Source organism: Rhinolophus sinicus, chromosome 3, assembly GCF_057876585.1.
Source record: "Rhinolophus sinicus isolate RSI-liver-muscle chromosome 3, RSI-T2T, whole genome shotgun sequence".
NCBI lineage: Eukaryota > Metazoa > Chordata > Mammalia > Chiroptera > Rhinolophidae > Rhinolophus > Rhinolophus sinicus.
This window is the reverse complement of record NC_142503.1, coordinates 96,152,525-96,174,020: the sequence shown is the minus strand read 5'-3', so window position 1 is coordinate 96,174,020 and position 21,496 is coordinate 96,152,525. Positions and strand designations below refer to the sequence as shown.

Sequence of the window (21,496 nt, the reverse complement as noted above, 5' to 3'; positions counted from 1 at the left end):
TGTCTAAGGATTACATGAGTTGATTTAAGCAATGAGAACAGTACCTGGCACACAGCAAGTACCCCAGAAATGCTAGTTCTCATTATGATTATCAGATACGTCAATACTGAGAAGAAGATGGAGACAAAGTTGACAAGTGTTTTCACATCCTTTCTAATCAAAGGAGAAACAAAAGATCCTGTATCTCTGCAAGAGCTTTGGGGCAATCTTCACTTCTATGAACCCTCGAAAGGGCCTGCCCTTATTCCTACAGCTGTCCCTCTGGGCAGGTAGACAAGCACTGGGCTCCACTCACCTGCACACACAGTCCCTGAGGACCCACAGATGTCAAAACCCACCAGGAAAACCTAAGCTAGAAAAAGAAAGTGTTCTCATCCTTTGAACAATAACAAAACCACCTCAGCTCCCATCCACCCTTGGACACTTGACATCAAAGTCCACGTTAGCAATCCAAAAGCTGATCAAACATATACTTGCTTTATTATTCTAGATGATTCTTTTTAAAGAGCTCACAGGTATACGAAATTTTTTACATGATGGGATTTATTTTCCCCTCTTTGGTCAACAAACATGTCTGATGAAGATGACCACCCAGCAAGGAAATCTTATCAACCACTGTTTTCTTCCTCCACTTCACCCAAAAGCTTTAAGATTTCTTTTTCGGTGTTTTTTTCCCCTCAAACTTTCCATTTCCTCCTCACAATCCATTTTATTGACTGGCTGCAAACGTGTGTCTGATGCATTCCCCCCACTCAGGGATCCAGTGGTATTCTTCAGTGCTCAAGTCCAACTGCTGGGGACGATGGTGACAGATTTAAGCTGCACTTCTGATTAAGTATTCCCAGTGAAAGTAACCTGATAGCCTGGCCTAGCAGAGAGCCCTAGAAATAAACGTCCCCTCCTGCCATCCTTTCCCTCAAACTTGTGAGCTCACAGGCGGATTGGGGGATTCCACAGGAAGCAGAAAGAGAACAGGGCAGCGTTACTCCTCCAGTGTCTTCCCTAAACTGGAACCTTAAGCTGTACACCTATTTCATTCTCATCATGGTAAGCTGGTAACTAATAAAACAAAATTCAACTGATTCCAGAAGTCCCTGCAAGTTTTAATGTCCCAATATTTAACCTCTTGAAGAAATGTATTCGTGAAAGCATCTATGATTAATATCCTCAGAATCAAAAACTTGATTGAAGCCAAATTCAGCAAAACCACTTCCTCCCTGCCAAATGATTGCCCAGAGCTTTTCCAGAGTCAGATTACAGTTCCAGCACCGTTTCCCCTGTGAGACACACCAAGGAAGAGTCTGACAGCCCCTCCCCCAATGCCACTCCCAGGCCTAGAACAGTGTCTGGCACACAGAAGAAACTCAGGAACCACTTACTGAACAGATGAGTGAGTGGGTGGAAGGGGCGTGGTGCCCAGGTAGCTGAGGTCCACAGGAGATAATGGTCCCCTCGTAATCCAGAGTTGACAGCACTTCTGAAAGATGTCATGGCTTCAGATGTGCCCACAGAGAACTGGCAACTATGGCGGCAGTTCACTGTGCATCTTACCCATCTTACTGATAAAGCTGTGACGGACCAAAAGGCCCTCAACTGCCATCTCACAGCTCAGAGCCTTCCTTAAAGACACGTGTGACTCCAGGTTTTCAAAATGAAATGCTGCGTCCTCACTGACCTTAGGTAACCCTAGAACTTCCAGCTCATCCCAAACAGTAGCTCCCAACACTTCCGAGTTTCTCTCGTGCCTCATTCCCAGTGTCTAAAATGTTTTGTAACAAACAAATGGGTAACAGCGTCCCTAGCTTGTGTCAGTCAGAGGAAGGGAAGACAGCATAAACAGGCGCACCCCAGGGCATCACCCTCCAAAACTGTGCAGAGCAGACCCCATACCACACTTTGATGGAGGAAATGAAGACGAGCGGCTAGAGGACAGCTCACTAACCCAGGGCATGGCACTGGGTCTGCAGAGAAATAGCACACCTCCTCGGCGGGGCAGCTCACTGCACAACAGAATCCCCTGGGGCTGGAAGTTCTGACAGGGGCGCGGGTCTTCCTCCACCCTCCCACGGGTAAGGGAACTTTCTCAAAGTTCCCCAGGGGATTCTGTTGTACAGCCAGTGCTGAGAAGCTCTGCTCTAAAGCTTGCAGTTGCCTCGCTTCCTCTTCAGATAGTACACACTAAAAATACCCCGTTTTAAGAAAACTATGGTAAAGTGCTAAGGTTTGTTTAAGCTGGTGGTGGGTCCATGGATGTTGATTATGTTATGTTTTATACTATTCCGTATTTACAAAATATTTCATAGTCCTACATACACATACACACACAAAGATATTTTAAAGCAAGCTCACCACATACCGGTCCCCAAAGCACAAGTATTAAAAAGATGATTTCACATTCCTGAGGAAGGAATGATGTATACTGGTGTCCGGAGCTTCTACTGCACGGGGAGGGGGGCGGGGCGGAATAAATCAAGACCAATTCAATTAGGTCCGCTGACTTGAAAACACTGGCCTGAATTCTGTAGTGCACTTCACAGGATGGATCTTGAAAAATGCTCCAGTCAAATTTAGTTCAGAAAGACCAAAGGTATCTGCTTAACCAGCAATCCCCCTGAAATCAGCAGAGTTGCCAGGGCTGAGCCAGACTGACTGTGAAACCCTTTATATAATCAAACATTTGCAGACACAGAAGTGGATTGCAACAAGACAGTATTCCTGCCAAGGCTCAGCTCTGGAACCATCTTACAATGGGGGTGAGGAGACCATATTCAAATGAACGCTGACCCAGAGACAAGCCCATCCCCCCTTCAGGAAGCAAGTGCAGGCAGTGTGGGCTCACATCCTGGCTCAACAGCTTTCCAGCCACATGAAATGGTTCAAGTCCTCTGAATCTCAGCCTCCTCAGCTCTAAAGTGAGGACCCTAAGGCCACGTCCATCACAGAGGTCCTGAGGGTTAAATGTGATAATGCTCTAGGCACCGGCCTCTCATGTGACCAATGGGAGCCACTCTTACCACTGCTGTGTTTTGTCAGGAAACCATTACCCGGTGGGGCAGCACTGCAGAGCAGGGCAGCTCCCCACGTCTGGTCACCACGCACTGGAATTGTGTACATTCCTGAAGCATGTCTTTTGGGAGAACCATGCCCCTCACAGGAGAGGAGACACATCCCTTCTGCCCCATAAGGTCTGGAATTGGGGTACAGTGGGAAATTCCGACCAAGGTACACATGTGAGTCTGAGCCACTCTAGTTTTAAGCCCCGCTGAGCGATGCTGGGAAAGTTCAAAGACATTTTCGGTTGGGAAGCAATGGCTTTGGAAATTGTTTTCAGCTGTTCTTGTTTCTCAAACCACTGGAGTTTAAGTGGTAGCTCCCACAGGTCCGTCCCCATCTGCCCCTCTCTCCCTCACTGGAGGGCCCCCTTCCAGCCACCAGGGCCTCCACCAGTCACACACACTCCCAGCCACTCCTCCCCGAGGCCCCATGCGGCCCAGCCCTGCCCTGAGTGCTCTGCCCCGGGCTACCAGCCCTTCTTGATCCCTCACCTCCTTCAGGTTTCTGCTCAAGTATTACCTCCTCAGCCCGACCTCAGCCACCCTATAAAACTGCACATATGCTACGCATACCAGGCTCCCACCATCACATCTGTACCTGCTGTAATAACACCTGTCACCACCCAACACACTGTGTGTTTGTGTATGCTTTACAGATGTTCCCCACTCCTGCTGGAATATGAACCCCATTACAGCAGGTATCTCTTTCTCTATTCACTACCACACCTGTGCCCAGAACTGTGCCTGCCTGGCACACGGAAGTGGTTGGTAAGGATTGACTGAATGAAAAATAAACAAAAGAATCCAGATAATTTTTTCTTCCTAAAGAGAATCTTACCCTAATATATGAAGCAGGTGAAGTTGGTCTCTGGCTGAAGGAGGCCAGGGCCTCCCCTCAGCTGACTCAGTGTCCCTGAGGGGCCCCCAAATCACAGCCCAATGATCTCCAAAGTTATCTATCACTCAGAAAGTCTCCAAATCCACGTTATTTCTGTTAGATTCCAAAGAGAAACCTTACATTTGATGAATGACTTTCCATTCTGTGATTTCATTTACTATTCACTGGCAGCTGCATAAAGTAACCGGAAAATTCAAAGCATACCATGTCCCAGAACTGTGTGTGTGTGTGTGTGTGTGTGTGTATGTATTTATCTTCGATTCCAGGGGGCACAGCGAGGGGTGTCTCTCCATGCCCTGTCACATGGTCCCGGGGCCCCTGGGACCTACCACTGGGTCTCTAGAAATTTCACTGCTTCTAAGGGGTAAGGAAAAAGGCTGGTGGGCTCAGGATCCATGTGGAAACAGATATTTTACAACAGAGGATATAAACTTGGGCAGCACAGCAGGAAGGTGATGGCTCTCTGACTCCAACACCTAAGTCACTGTTTACATCTACATGACCTCCTGGTTTAGCCTGCTGGGCTCACATTCAGGAAAACAGAGGTTGAGGGAATATCCTAGAGAAGAACTCTGCACAAGGCATGAACAATTGGAAGAAACAGCCCAGAGAAGCCAGCTGGCTACAAAACTGTGATGAGGGCTTATGCACAACTAAAGGGCCTCCTCCAACATGCAGAGAAGATACGAAATATACTCAGCAAACAAGTAAACAGGACCTTTACCTCCAGTCTAGCTGTGCTGAACTAAGCAAGAGTTATGGATTGAAAGCGTGGTGACCCATCCTCACACTGTAATCGAATCCTTAAACTAAAGACAATGTAATCCTTGCATGTCCATATGTTTTCTGATGACACCACTGCTGTCAGCATGCTACAGGAGTGCTTCTTGGAAGATGGAAGTAATGACAAAGCACATCATTGGGAAGGCAATTATATGCAGTACTAACCATTTTACAATGACCATATGGGCTGTGTTTCAACAATGTAATTTCCAAATCAGCCTGAGCATACATAATTCTCTGTCCTTAATCCCAGGTACACCATGCTAAATGAAGTAAGAGGACTGATGAAATATGGGTAGCAGATGTAGAAATCTACAAGAAGAATGTTCAAGTAACCCTCATCTGTAACAGTAAACAGAGGGCACCCACAGCCCTGAAGTGAAAGTGACACCGTCTCTACCAGTCAGCCCTCTTCACAAGTCTTCCTTAATTGAAAACATCACAGCGCGGTGGGTATTACAAACCCCTGAGGGGTGAGGAACAACACAAGGAAAAGTTAAAAATACACAGTTCCTATCTAAGTGTTAAAAATCTGAGACTGGCTCTAGAGGTCATACAGAACTCTTATCTTACAAACACATACAATTCAGATATAAGAGATCACTTTTAAAATCCTGGACTTCAAGGTGTGGTTCCTATCACACTAGAGTTTTATAACGATAGTTAAATTTCAAAGGACACACTTTGACTTGGGTCTCCCCTACAATCACGGACTCATGTAAAAAGTGAAATCTACTGTCTTAGAACTTTGAATGAGCAACAGGCTAGCTGCTCCCTGAAGGACAGAGAGCAAGACTGCAGGTCTCAGAGCACGACGGCTCCAAGAAGACACAGCCTCCTCTCTTCTAAAAGAGAGGTTTTCTAGAGAAGTGTTTAATTTGATTGATCTTCATATTCACCCAGAAATCTTAAAATGTCAGGCCCAGTGAGGGTGTGAGTGTGTGTGTGTGTGTGTGTCGTATTCCGCCTCAAAAGGTGGTCATCAGCCAGGGCTGAATCCTGAGGTCCCAGAGAGGCCCATCGGGCGCAGAAGAGCTGAGAAGGGGCTTCTCAACAATGTACATTACTCCAACCACAGTTGGGATTTCCACAAGAAGCAAATCTAACAGCCATATTCATTCATTAGCATACTCTTCATAGCATAAACCGCTACAGGACGGAGTGGAGAATGGGGGAGAACAATTTGCCAATTTGCTTAGAATAATGAAACAATGATAGAGAAAATAATGCACCATTTGTCACCAGGTATCTTCAAGATATAGATATCAGGAAAAGCAAGGAACTACTTTGTATGGTGTTTGACCAGAAAGAATGGAGAATCTATTAATTAAATAACAAAAACCTAGCAATAAGGTCTATGTTATGTGGAATAGATTGTCAAGAGAAATGCCACTTCCTAGAATAGTTTAAAACCAAACAGTACCTAGGAATCTAGAGTAGAAAATAAGCTTATACCCACAGTGACCTGTTTATAGAGGGTACCAGTCCCTTCTCCAATTTTACACGTCGGTGCCTGGGGGCTTCTGTAAGGACTCAGTGAAATGAGTAAGTGAAAGGCTTTAGTATACGAACTGGCACACAGCAATCCTCAATACTGGGAGCCTGGACCCTTGTCTTTGACAACGGCTTAAAATCTACCCGAGCAATGCGACCTGAGAAAAGGTCAGATTTTAATACAGGGGAGGACAGTAAAAGAAACAGAGATGGGGGAAGGGGGACTATCACTGTGTGAGGGATATAAATGATAAATGTCTAACTATTACATTGTTTTATGCACCTGAAACTAATAAACACACAGAGAGAGAGAGAGAGAGAGAGAGAGAGAGAGAGAGAGAGAGAGAGAGAGAGAGAGAGAAGGAAAAACCAACACCAAATACCCTACAGATGTGCTGCAGGAGTGGCAGCTGCCTACTGGGAGCTCCGCTCCGGATTTTCAAAAGAAAATAAAGAACTGCCCAAAAGATGATGTACTTTCCCCTCCCAAAAGCTTATTATTATACCTAGGAAACCCTTTGTAACCAAGACAATTTCCAGCAGCAACAAGGAACAAATGTGGTCAAGCAGAGACCCATTTGGGCCTCTCACAAAATGAATGTATCATGTGAAAAAGAAGAGTGGAAACGGGTGAGGAGCACAGGCAGAAACCGCTGCATTTCCTGGCTCTTTACTTGACCTTGGACAAGCTGACTTAACTTCTAGGAGCTGCAATGTTTTCAACTGTACAACAGGATGTCATTCATTTCTTGCACGAAGTAGCTTTAATGAGACGATGAATGCAAAATTCTGAGCACGATGCCTGGCACAGAGTAAGTACTCAATAAATAGTAGCTCCCTTTTCAAAAACTTCTTTTCCTGGAATTTTTGTGGAAATAGGTCAACTCTAAATAAGCACTGACTGAGTACCTACTATGCATGAGTTACTGAGTAAAAACGCAACAATTCTCAGAGCCTCAAATATCCCAAGAAGGATAGATGCAGGAAGAGTACAGAGGCTAAAGGTAGAAAACAGAGGGAAATAAATAATACATTAGAAATACAGGAAGAAAACTCTAGCTGTCTCTTTTCCAAGGTTCCAGTCATACTCCCAAGTGGCACACAATAAGCCATTACAGAGCGTATAACAGACCAAGAGCATATTACAGACGCACAATAAGCCATTACAGAGCATATAATAGCACTTGAACTTCCCACCAGATCCCAAAAAAACACAAGAGTACATTGTGTCATGGTCAACGCTTCAAGCACTCGTTTAGGCTGGCCCCAAGATCTCAATCCATGGGAAAATCATTTCAGAAAGATAAAATACACTGAAAGCTAAGAAATAAAGCACTTCTCTGTCCTAATCCACATCCCAGCATTAAAACTACCAATACATTTTGTTATTATATTTATATTTATTATTATTATTATTAGTGATTCTGGAAACAGAACAGCTGCAGATAAAATTAATTCTGGGTTGAAATATAAACAAAAGGACGGCTTCACTGGATAGGTTCTGAAGTCTGATTCAAAGTGGAAAGCCACACTACCAAAATATTTAACAAATTTTAAAAACTGACCAAGGAAGCTAGAAGCTGTGTAAATAGATATGTGTTAAGCACAGTTTTTTATTATTTTCAGGTATCATATGAAATTTTGAAACACAGAAACACTTCGGGAATCACATTATACCTCAATATTTTAAAACAGTTCTATTCCTTCCACTGAGGATGACCTGGAACAATCTGGTCCATTTCTATATTAGACTAACAAAACTAATTTTAAAACAACACAACTGTCTAACACACCAGGTTTCAACATTCAGGTGTGAAATCGCACCTCCCAACACACAGGCTGAATGATCCCCCTGCCTCACACCTGTAATTGTCATTTGCTCCCTCCCCAGGTGGCTCTTGGCCACCACATATCCTCCCAGGCTCACATCTGAAAACACAAACCCCCTCTGGGGCCTCATGTGTCCTGGGGGTGAGAGGGAGGACAAAAACAAAAATTCACGCTGGATAAGACAACTTCTGAAAATATCTATTTTAAACACACAGTGTAAGAGAAATTTGATAAAATTAAAACAGCCTTATGACACCATGGTTAACAATAAGTATTTTTCAAATAAAAAGAGTAAATTTACTTCACGAAGTTTCGGTAGAGGCCAGCTTCTTCCATTAAGGCCAATTCCAAAAATTTAGCAAAGGATCTTTCATCAGTTGAAAGGACATAATTAGATATTTTGATTAAAGCATTTTCCTCCCTGGTTAACAAGATATAACAGATGTCACCAACTTCCCTAATAACAATACAGCCCTGCATTTGGCATCTTTACAATTTTAAAACTGAACTGTCATATAGAAAAATTATAGCTAGGGTGTCTCTGTACAATCAGGACTCTGAAGTGGTTATGACATGCCTGGACTCCCCAATGGAACAGATATGGAAATCATATTCCATATTCATAGCCGCAAGCCCTCCTTTAGCATGCACTTGAAAACCAACCTCTGAAATCTGAATGATGCAGGCTTATTCAAATCACCACCAATTATTCCTGGAAGCACCGACCAAGTGAGGTATGAAACCTGAACAGAAAATGTCAATCTCACAGTCACTTTCTTCCAGGAGCACAGGAGCACATGCAGAACAGGGTTTCTGGGAAAGCCACACCCATCTAAAGACCCACTGTACTAAAACTCCAGCTTCCCTACAGAGAGGAGGCGTGCTATACTCGATTTAAAAAACAAACAAAAAAACTCATTTTTTCACAGTGAGATTCCGTTAGTGCATTTGATCCAATTTACAAAATTTCGACTTACACCAATTTTGTCAACATATCAGTCCAGGGCGTAAGGAAAGATAGGCCTGCACTTTAAACGGGAGACAGCCTGTCTGACTGAAGTTCAACTCAAATTCCCGATTTAACAACTCCATTAATGACATCAAGCACAGATCTAAAGATTACTCAGCCCCGTTGTCAGTCGCATGTGTTATTTATAGGACAGTATATCAATCATGTCTTTCCCCTTTATTAATTCCTACCTTCTGGTCCTAAGCTATTTGGTCTGCCAAATTAATACATTCCATTGCTGCTGCAAATCTAAACAATGCTTGATAATAAAAGATTAATAAAATAGTTGGATTCTCTGCAACCACATACACACCCAGGGAAATTCATCAATGTCTTTTTATTTGGGTATTTGGCTGACTGCCCCCTGCAGCAACTATGTAAGGCCCAATGCTCAGGTATCACGGTTTACAGTTTGCATTTAATTCAGGGTGTCAATCTGCTTCTGGTTTAATTACATCCATCTTGCTATGTCATTACAAGCTCATGAAGACTTCTTTTCATTATATGATTGGCTATAAATATATACACTTGACAAACAGTTGTTATGAACTTTCTGGTTCAGCAATAAAGAGGCAAGATGGCTTAGCCAACACATCACGTGGACCTAGTATTTTGAGTCTTTGTTCTTAAGAAAAGTTTGGTTGGGTCTTCAACTCCACCACATTCTAAACTTCACTTGTTTCAAACGTTCCACTACCAACCTGTGAAGTTGCTCTGAGTTTCTCTGAATTGCCGTGCTAAACAAAATATTTTATAAAAAAAAAGTATGCTATGATTTTAAGAGGGCCACATTAAGGTCATTTTACATCCAAATAGTTATTTTATCTTGTCATTGGACATTCAACGATGAGAAACCCTCATATCATCACCCTAACATTTATTTTTTCTTCTACATCCTCATTATGGGAAGGGGGGGTTAAAAAAAAAGACTAATGTACCCACAGAAAAAGGCCAATGACACACTGGGGAAAAGCAGAATGCTTTCGAAAGGTTCTTGATATTGAGTAACAATCAGAAAATTTCCTAGAAAAATTGAAAGCTTTACAATCACGGGTGCTCCTTCTCATTTATAGTATTATTTTTGTTTTTAAAAAAGACCTCCCTCCAACGTCCCCAATCCTTGGGCATCCTAGTACGAAGGAGAAGCAGACAGTTTCCTAGTTTCCTTGGATAACAGTGAGTCTCTAATTCCCAGTGTGATCTTGTGCAGTCAATTAACCCCTCTGGGCTGTGTTTTCATTTGCAAAATGGAAAGTAGAACTACATCACTAAAAGACAACATCTGTGCCTCTAATGCAGGGGTGTCCAAATTGCGACCTGCAGGCCAACTGCAGCCCACAAACCATTGTTAATTGGCCCGCAGCAAATTCCAAAAATATATTTAGTTTACTTAAATAAACCAGGTGAGGCAATATGTACTTCACCTCAAGAGAGTGGCCCGGCTGTTTGTGTATTTTACCACATATGGCCCTTGGTGAAAACCGTTGAAAAAAGTTTGGACACCCCTGCTCTAATGCATCCTGGCTTGGAAAGCACAGCAGCCAGCAATGGCTGGAGTGAAATGGTTCAAAAGGCTGCTCTGAAAAAGTCGAGGTCCTAACTTTAAGAAACACCTCCGAAAGATGCTCAACACAGTAAGTTCAAATCAGTGATTTTCACAAATAATCAAACTGATTACCCGATAAATGAGGAAGGAGTAAACTTTGTAAGACACAGCAATGCAATAACAATAACAAATAACAGCAAAACAATAACAAATGCTTCTTTCCCCTTTTGCCCCAGTGAAAGTATAATTAAACTTGAATTACACAAAATCATTTCTTAGAACAGTACAATCTAGGACCTTCATTATTTTTACCAACTGAACGAACATGTGCAGAGAATGGGTGAAACACTGGAATTTCTAGTATGTGGCTGGAAAACAAGTGATAATCTAATGTCCAACTATTGTTTCATCTACATCTTCATTCTCTTTTAGGTTTAGGTTTTTTTCTTACTTAGTTTTTCACTATGGAAAACTGTTCACTGAACAACCTTTAGACAGAAAGCATAACTGAACAGAGACCCTAGCAAACAACAACAAAAAACTCTACTTCAGTATAATTATTGAGGGATTACTACAATACTGGACTCTCTTCTTCAAGTTATTTTGCCTCTTTTCAAGCTTTAAAATATCACTGCTATCAGAAACTTTCCAGAAACCGAAAATGAGGTTGGTAGGATGGCATTGTGCTACAAGGGAGGGTAGGCGTGAGGACAAAAGGAAAATGACACCCCTCAGATAGCATCACAAGTTGACCCTGGCACTGACTTAAACCCTGTCCCAGATTCAGAACGTTGCTGCAGTCCCAAAGGATCAGCTTTCAGCCGTATAACCACAGGTCACAATTTGTCTTCACAGGCCGCGCTTCTGGATGCAGCCCAGGTCATTTCCAAACGCTTCCGTCAACAGCGATCACACAGCACCTGCAACTCGAAGGCTTCCTGCCAAAGACAAATCCCAGCCGACACTCGCCATCTCCCATTCCTTACAAACTGGGCTTTACCGCTCCTACTGTGACTCCATTTCACTGCACTTGGTTTTTCCAGGGTTCTGAAGGTACCATGAGGTACAGCGGCAAGTGAAAATGACAGTAAAGTAAAAAGTATTTATATGTAGTTGGTAATCTGTGGCGTTTGACAGGCAAACTCTAACTAGAGGTTCAGATATACCGTGTTTCCCCGAAAAGAAGACCTAGCCCGACCACCAGCTCTAATGCGTCTTTTGGAGCAAACATTAATATATGATAGAAATCAGAATGACGAGCTGTAACAGCCCAGAAAACTGTGGCAAGCAAGCCAGCCTCCCAGTGCTAACATCAGAGTCCTGCAAACAGACTGTCGAAGCTCAGGTAATGGAAGTTTGGAATTTTCAAGTTTCCACATTTCATTCAGTTTCCTAAATCCATTAGCTTTTTGTTAATTGCATTAATAATTTTGATAGCTCTACTTCAGTAAAGGAAGAGTAGGAAAAGGAGGGCAGTGGGGAAGGAGGCAAGCCTGCGGGCAGTGGGGAAACTAACTGGATTCTGCGAGGAGCCTACCGTACCCACTGCTCTGGGAAACAAGCAGTGCAGAGAAGGCAGCAGCACATGACTTCAGGCTCCAGGGTCCCTTGCACAGGACAGAGTGCAAGACCTGAGGAGAAATGTGACACAGAAGCCTGTACTAGCCTCATGTCTTTCTAAGCCAGCAAAGGAAACCAGGCGATATGAAATCCCCTCCTCCCCTCCTCCCTGCCAGCATAGAGAGGACCTGTTCTCCGTGACCTTACAGCGATACCGACTGACCGCACACTCCTCACCCTCCACACTTGGGAGAAGAAATGAAGCACACAGCTGAGATTTGCAAGAACAAAGGCAAACTTAGGGTCTCACCAGCCTTAAATTCTATGCCTCTCTTCTAGGGGGAAAAGAACTTGCATTCATCTATGGAACAGGTATAGACTATGTAAGAAAAACAATTCTGACCCAGCTAACAATGTCCCTAAATTGTTTTTGATCCTCCTATTTTGGGTTTCACCAAACTAATTCCCATCTTGCTCTTCCAAACTTCAAGTATCTGAGTTTTCAAATCTCCCTGATGTTTTCAGAGCTTTCTATATTAGACTCTACATACAGCACAGGGATAAAACGTAAAGCCACTAACCCAGTGTCTTCCACCCTCTCTGCATGTGGGCATGTACACACACACACACACACACACCATCGAGAAATGCTACAGATGTTCTGTCCAAAAGGCCACCAAATCTTATAGCCATTGGGACCTAAATTATTCCTTAACTGTTGCCTTCTCAACTGTTATTTTCTCAGCTTAGAGACCTTATTTCTACTCCTTTATTCTCTCAAACTAAAATAATTGCCATTTATTTTTGACAGTCTATAGAACTGTTGCATAGGAGAGTCTCAGAATTTCTTTAGCAACCTCACTGCTCCTTGAATCCTGCTGAATGCTATTTTTTGGAGGTTTTTTTTTTTTAACCAGTTTTCAACTCTAAAAGCTAGAGAACAACACTCTCAGGAAGGATGAAAGGCTAATCTCTAACTTCGTGGTTCATTTTTTAAATTCACTGGTTCATTTATATCCTGTCTACTTCCAAAATGGAGCTGAAGTAGTTAATGGCAACAGCTAACACAAGCCTCATGGAACATCACTGCACAGTGTCTGACCTCTTCTCACATGAATACTCCTAAAGTGAGTTCTGCCTTCCTCGTACAGTAAAATACTGAAATTCAGTACATACAGTAAAATATTTGAATTCATAACCAAGCACTGTATTCACACTCTTCCTTTACTGCAAACTTTCTCACCACCTAAGAACTCCTCAGATCCTAAAGCTATGCACACTTTCAGAAGTGAAATGCTGGACTTGACCAATTTACTCTGCAGTCCCATCCCAAACTTCGCAAGATAAAAAGTACAAAATGCAAAAAAACCTATCCCCACAACTCTCCCTATAAGCCGAACAGCAGAAAGGTTCTGACCTTTCTTGAGCTAGCACTTCACACATAAGCCAGCACAAGGCAGATAATTTGAAACTTTTATTTTAACAGCAAAGTCACCCTCCTTGCTCAGCCACCTCCTTTCCCAGCTTGCTAAAAAGCAGCAATACAGGACACCAGAAGGGACCCAGAGAGGACATAACATGTTGGCTGGAGGCAGCTTGGTGGCATGACAACTGGATACTATCACACTGCAAGAGCTATTGAGAATCACTCACCAATTCTTATCTCCCGCTGGGGTTGCTAGCAATCAATGAATCGGCTGACACCAGGCAGGAAAGGAGAGCAGGAGAAGTGAACTCATCATTATTTACACCTTGCAGTCCCCTTGCCACTCCCACGGAAGCACCAGCCTCCACTCCAACTTCCAACTTCCGTGCTGGGTTTTCCAAGCCGTCCGTCATCAGCCCACCACCCTATAGAGATCACCAAGTTGCTGGAAGGGACCTTTGAGATTTTTTCCAGCATCTCCCTCCCACACCAGATTATGAATCATGGGTTCCAATGCCAAGAATTAAAGTGTCCTGTGGTCAAATAAATTTAGGAAATAAGGCACATCACAAGTCCTTCTCTGATATTCAAAACCCACATTAACGTAAGAAAAGACTTGATTCTGGCAGAATGAACAAGTCACTCCTTTAATTGTGCCAGCCCATCAAATTACAAAACTATCTGAGGGTAGATGACCTTTTATTTGGTCTAGAACACAACCCATCAACATCTGGCAGAGCTATGCTCCCATCCAACTTGGGTAGCTTTCCCCTAAAACTAGTGACCTCTCAACTAACAGATTAAGGAAATGATACTTTTAGAGAGTAACTTCCCAAGTTCACTCCACTAGTTAGGACAGCCAAGCCTGGAACGTGTTTCTCCACTGGTCTCCTGACTCCCTAACAAGCACTCTTTACTTCCATAATTTTGTATTCATTTCTACCAGCCCTTCCTTGCCCCCAAGCCCTAATCAAATAACACCTTCTCACTCATCTTTTTTCTGTGCATTCTTCACTATTCCCTTAGAATGTTCTCCGCATCCCGCAGTCCTTCCCTGTCTATGCAAATCACCTCAGCCTTCCAGGCCCCATGTCCCCAAGAAGCCCTTTCAAACACTTCAGCCAATCACACCACCTCTTCCCTGAAAACCCGCTGCGCTTAGTTGGTATTAGGCATTCGAGGCTGCCTGTTTCAAAATTATTTTGCAGGTGCGGGACTTAATTTATCAACTAAATTACACCCTCCTTCAAGATGCTACATATATTTTAGATTTCTTTGTAGTCTTTCTAGTGCTTTGCACATATCAAGCATTCCATAAATATTTGCTGACTGATACAAGGAATATGATTAATGTTGTTTTTAAACAACTGAATGAGTGAGATTTGACCATAATAAATTACTAGAGCCTATTAACAAGGCATATTATAAGTAAAACAAATTCTGTAGTCTATTGACACTCCCGGCATGTAGCTAGGAAATGAAGACCACGTGAAAGTCTCGGTTTGATCTTCTACCCACCAGAAATGAGTCTTCCTTAATTTTCACAAGCCTGCAGAGCTCCAGCTGGCCTCCTATCTGCTAATCCCACCAGTTTTATCGTTGTTTCCCTTGGTCAGCTGCACAAAAGGAGGCCGCACTAAGAATCCTGGGCACCACAGAGGAGTGAGGGGGAAAATAATAGATATGCAAAGTCAAAATTTTCAGCTACAGTGCCCAAATGGCTTACTAATTGATACTACACAGAAAGAAACCTAAGTAAGAATACAAAAACAGTATTATTTGACAGTACTAGGGTACACTGACAGGGATAGAACCCCAGCATTTCCGTTTACACTGTTTGCTAGAAGCCACTTTTTTTTAAAAGGAGGCATGACAACTGGGAATATTCACTTCCAAACTATTATTCAAAGAACATCCAAACATACAATACCATATACAAATGGCAATTCTGTTTCTCAAATGCCTAATGAAAAGAACACCACGTTCAACTTCAGCCTCCTCACCTACCCTCTTATCTTCTCTCATAAGACTCTTCACAACCACATACTTGAACTTCAGGCCACAGTTACTCCAGACAAGTGTCCCTGCAGCACATGAAACTACCTCAGCCAGTCTCGCTGCCCATGAAGTGCGGGACTTCTCCAACTACCCCCAAAGCTTTCATCATCTTAAATAACAATCCAACTGCAGTGAAAAAATAACATAAAAATGCTCTTCTCATTAGGCCAGTTTCTTACTTTTGTTCCAACATTAGTAAAACCATAGTTGCACTGGAACTATTTATATCACCAGTACATTTCATTATGAGTTAGGAGACTCTTTTTTAAAAGGGAAGTAAAAATCAGCTACTCAAGACAAAATCCTGGGAGTCCAATAATGTGTCCACTAACACCCAAAGCACGCTGTTCCCAGTCTGCCAGCTATTGCTCTGCACTGGCGTAAGGTACCAGCCGAGTTGTGCAAGCCAACATTTCTGGTTTCTTATCACAACATCATACTAGCAGCAGCCTCAAAAACACACAGTGACAACTGTTTCCACTTCTAAACGCAAGGCACAAAAACAGAGTATGTATTTAGGGTAACTCTTAGCATCGACAATAATTCTTAACATTTACAAGCACTCCTGTAATATACGTTTCTGTCCAAGTTCATAGTTTAGTTGCCTATTTCCTAATAAGTCCTCACATTTCATGGTGAGAGTTGAGTAAATCTTTGAAAGTAAGTACAGTGGGCACCACACGTTTTATTTTAATGATGACTACACACGTTTGACCACGCAGCACGGACACTAGTGTGAGGCAAGGAGATCCACCTTTGCCCACAGAAGCACACACACGTGATGAATTTTATTCCCTACTGTATTTTTAACCTGAAAAGTTTATTTGCGGCTTTCCTACAAAAGCTGGGTCTCTTAAATGTGAACACTGACAGGATATTTGATGACATAAGGAAACTGGTGTCTACTTAAGCGTGATAATGGGACTGTGGGGTTTGGGTGTGTGTTTTTTTTAAGTCATTACTGTTTAGCGATACACACAAAAATATTTACATAGTTCTCGTATCACATCTGAGAGGGGGTCTGAGTTGATGGGATATAGATGAAACAAGGTAAGACATGAGGTTGGTAGTTGTTGAACCTGCATGTTGTGTATATTGGGGTTTAGGAACTGTTCTCTCCACTTTTGTGCCGGTATATGTTTAATTTTTTCTATAAAATTTTAAGAAAATGTTTTAAAAAGTTAGACCTTCAGACCCACACACAGATACATAAGTGATATTTAGACATGAAGGTAGGGTAGTATTCAGCTAACCAAAGTAACCTACCTGGGTTTTGAATCCAGAAAAGTAGCAGAAAAGATAATCACAACAAGAAAAGGAGTGGCATTAATGGTACACTTTGAACTTGGTCTTCTTTAAAAATTAAAAGCTTTTAAGTTCCAAAGACACTAGAATGGGAGTGTTTTCTCTCAAAAGCCAAACAGATAGATACATCACACGCCCAGTCAAATATCTAGTTATTAGAAGTAAAAATCATCAAAAACAACTGTGTATGTTTTATCTAGCTCTACTTGACCTTAAAAATGTCTATGGGAACCTGCAGGCCCTCCTGGCTTACTTGCCGAGGGGCCACAGGGGAGCCCGGGGGAGCCCTACAGAAGGCAGAAGCACTGGCAAGCAGCTGTTACAAACACCGTCCTAAATCCTAAACTAACGCAGACAGCAGTGGAGAACCAAACTCCAGGCAACATTTTCTATCAGCATACAATGCTACCATTTCAGTTCCTATTTTAAATCAAGTGAGAAAGAGCTCACCCTGCACAGGACCCTCCCGCCCTGGCAAAGCTGAAGGCACAGTTTGAATTAGCCTAGTAGGTGGGGAGGCTCAGCACTCAAAGCAATTGTGTTAGGTCCATTTTAGCCAATAAAGCACCAGTTCTAGAACCAAAGGGTAACTGGTTCACTCACTAACATCAAAATCTGTGGCCACCAATACCACCGACCACCCTCCCTTCCTCCTCAACCACTGGCTACCACCCACCACCATCACCACCAGCAGCCCAACCAAAAAACAGCTCAAACAGAAAAGAAGAACCCTGACAGGAAGGCTTCCTTTTTAAAAATATTTAAACCACACACACACACACACACACACACACAGAGCAATCGAAACCTGTACAGTTACTGCATGTGAGATTTAAGCTGTCATTAACAAAGCTTGCATTTGATCATCTCAAACAATACCATAATAACAGCAAAAACCCAAAGGGAAAGGGAAAAGTTTCCTTCAGGAATGCCAAACCACCATATCAGGTGCATGAAAGGCTAGAAACCAACTCTTATCTTGGTTTTGTGCTTAAGAAAGCTGGACCAACTGCAGAATCTCAAAGCTCTCTCTCTCTCTCTCTCTCTCTCTCTCTCTCTCTCTCTCTCTCTCTCTCTCTCTGTGTGTGTGTGTGTTGTTGAGGGTGGAGATAGGGAGGTAGGGGGAGGAAAAGGGGGATTACATTTACAGAGGCCAATGACCTATGCCAGCACCAAACCTGATCCTTCCAGGTAAAGACAGTTTCCCCCTGACCCCTGAACAGTCTCCTTCTAACTCACCCCACCCCCTTCAGGAGTGGTTAGCTGGCAGGAAAATGTGCATTTGGAAATCAACACTGCAGGTGCCCAAAGAATAAAGAAAGACACACACATAACATATATACATATATACACGCACACAAAGCCAATCAGAAAGAAAAAAAAGAAGAAACGCACAAAAAACGGAAAGGGAGACGGACAATTGGGTGACAAGCCCTTCTGATACCTGCTAGGATTTTATTCTTTCCTTCCACCAGTCCTCCCTGGTGCACCTTTTTCTGTCCTTTAACCAAATTGCTCATGTACACACACACGTGTATATATCTATATCTATATCTATATGTGCACAGATAATACTATAATTAACCCTTTCTGTAATAGAGCCCCATACGGAATACAGCAAGATATTCCACCCTTTCCTCTCTGGCTCCCCTCCTCCCTCCTTTCTCCCAACCAGGAGAAAACGCCCCCTTCCCCAGCTTCACCAAAAAAATAAATAAATAAATAATAAAAAAGGCAGGGGAGGGGGACTGAGAAACCACAAAACCCCATCAGTCTCCAGTCCCGAGGACACCCAGGAAAGGTATATAGGATACACACACACACACACACACACACACACACACACACACACACACACACGTCTCTGTAGAAAGCACACAGAGAACCCTCCACAGGCGCCCCAAACCCCGCAAAAAGACTTCCACCAGCCAAGAAGCCATGATTGGGGAGGGAGAGGAAGGAGTAGGGGCACAGCTATCCATGGAAGGGGGCGCATTGTTGTGATGCCTGAACCCCTTTCTCTCTGCCCATCCGCTGTGGAGGGGGCGCAGGCAGGGGGAGCAGAGGAAAGGCGAACGAGAACGAGGAAACGAGACCAGGCAAGGCTTTGCGATTCCCTCCTGCTGCCTGTCTGCCCGCGCCCCCAGCTACCCCCAACAATAAGACCTCAGCCTAGACAGACAGACAGACAGACCCGTCAGAGCGCGGCGGGGGAAGCAGCAGAGCCGGCCGCAGCCGAGTGGGGTCGTGCATAAAGGGAACCGGGGGGAGGGGGTCCCCCTTACCTCCAGCGCTTCAAAAGTGACAAAGCTGGTCATGGCAAATCCATCAATGATGTCCTCTTCGGCTGAGGTGGACTCTCTCCGCTTCCTCCGCGGGGGTCTGGGCCGGGACGGGGCGGAGGACGGGGGCTTCCCATTGTCTTCCTTGTCGGAGCCCGACGACGAGGCGAGCGAGGGCGCCCGAGTCCGGCCGGCCCCGCCGCCGCCGGCCGCGCCGGCCCCCAGCCCGCCCCGGGAGCGCCTCTCCCGGTCTCGCTGCGACCGCGACCGCCGCTTTTTGCGGAGTCCATGGCCCCGCGTCGGGCCATCCATGGCTCTGCCGCGCCGGGGTCTCCCCGCTCGCTGCCTGCCCGCCAAAGGCTCCGGCCGCGGCCACACAAAAAAATTGACACCAACCCCTCCCTCCCCCTTCTCGGCTTCCCTCCGCCCCGAGGAGGGCGCGGGGGAGACGGCGACCGAAAGAAGGGAGAGAGGGGAAGAAAGAGAGGAGAAAGAAAAGGGGGAAGGGGCGGAGAGAGGGAGGAGGGCCGGGAGCGAGGGCGAGAGGCAAGGAGCCCAAGTGCGGGGCTGCCCACCGCACCGCGGGTCGGAGATTCCTGTGAGCGGCGCCGAGCAAAGTAATGGCTGAACACACAGGTCTCCTTTAGAGGAAAAAAAAAATAACTCACCAAGCAGGCAATAAATCAGAATAGCGGAATGCTTTGATCAAGAAACTGGGAGGCTCCGGGGAGCCCTCCCCGCAGCCATTCTCCGCCGCGTCCCCCGACCCCCGAAAACGCCTGCCCCTCGAGTCAAAATCCCGTCCGAAAAGGTCACGGGAAAGTGGGGGCAATGAACTTCACCCGCCCCTCGCGCAGGAAAACACCCCCGCCGCCTCTCACACACGCCTCGGAGAAAACTCACTCCCAGGCTCCCAAATTTTTAAGAAAAGCATACAGGGGAGGCCAGGGCTTCCGCGCGATCTGAGAGGGACCAGACCCCCCAGAGAGGGAAGCATAATAATGAAATAATTAGGAGGGGAGAGGGCGAAACTGGGAGCGGTGGAGAAGAGGGGTGGAGGAAGGGAAGGAGGATGCTGGAGCAGTTGTGGGGTTTGGTTTTCGGTCTTGGAGGGGGGAGGAGGGGGAGCTGAAAGAAGAGAAGAAGCAGACCCTGAGGCTGCCACCCACCCCCCTCCTCAAAAAAATGTTTTTTCCAGTCCCAGAGAAGAGGTCACCCTTCCTCAAAAAAGGGAGGGGGTGAGTCAGTCGACGAGGAAAGCAAAAAGAAATCTCCAACGGGAGAGACACCGGTGTGCTGCCGCCGCCGCCTCCTGCCGCCACCGCTGCCTCTTCGCTTCGTCCAGCCCGAGGGAGAAGCGCAAGGAACGCCGCTCTCGCCGCCGCCGCCGCTAACACTGCCGCCGCCGCCGCCGCGAGAGCCCCGAGCCGGAGGGTGCACGGCGTGTCCCCGGGCGGCTGCAGCGGGAGCCCGGGCACAGCCCCATCCTCCGCCCGCCCGCCCGCCTCGCTCAGCTCCCGCTCCACCCCCTCCGCGGCCAGCCCACTGCCGCCGCCGCCCGCCTCAGCCCAGCCCCGCGCCCGCCCGCCCGTGCGCGCGCACGCGCACCCGCCCTCCCCGCGCCTCGCTCGGCGCGCGCTCCCGCCCCCACCGCCCCGGCCGGCTGATCACGTGGCCGACCCGGCTCCCTCCTCCCCTGCCCCCTCCCCAGTTGTAGAGTGTGTAGAAAGCAAAAGGCTGGGGGCTGGCCGCGCTCGCGAGCCCAGGGCATGCGCGCTGGGGCGGTCGGGCCTGCGCACTGGGGGCGGAGGGGAACCCGGAGTGGGCAGCGAGGGTGGGGTGGGGGTGTGGACGGGTGCTCCCGCGTGAGGTCGACTGCGGCCGGGGAGAGTTGGCGTGCTAGGGTGGGGAAGCCGCGAAGTGAGCCCTCCGGTCGCACCGGGGATGCGTGTGTGCCACTCTCTCCTGTGTACTGCGCGCGCCCAGCTCCGCGCCTCCACCCCCCAGCACCCGCCTCGGGACACTTGTCTCTCGACCCCCTGCCCTGGCCCTCCGGAGGCGCCCGGGCCGCTTTCTCAGGAGGCCCCCAGGGTATTCTCCGTGTGCGACCTGCACAGCGAGGGAAGGGGGGATTTCAGAGAAGGGACACGGGGGTTTTCCTGGGAAGGGGGCGCGACTGGAGGCGACAGGAAAGGGAGTGGGTGCAAACCGCGGGCCTCTACTCCACTGGGAGATATTGGGAAGCCCCACGG

General features: G+C 45.8%; 1 protein-coding gene across 7 annotated transcripts in view; it reads right to left on the bottom strand.

Moving 5' to 3' along the window:
- The window catches only part of AUTS2 (activator of transcription and developmental regulator AUTS2), a 1,118,598-nt gene extending 1,097,853 nt beyond the window's left edge, over window positions 1-20,745 (bottom strand). For 5 of the 7 annotated variants that reach the window (XM_074328450.2, XM_074328457.2, XM_074328455.2 and 2 more), the window contains exon 1: window positions 19,248-20,744. In XM_074328450.2, coding sequence (XP_074184551.1) covers window positions 19,248-19,556 — 309 coding nt within the window. In that variant the 5' untranslated portion in view covers window positions 19,557-20,744. Of the gene's footprint in view, window positions 1-19,247 lie in introns of all 7 variants that reach the window. The other 2 variants (XM_074328456.2, XM_074328452.2) reach the window with 2 other exon arrangements.
- Window positions 20,746-21,496: the final 751 nt, after the last annotated feature.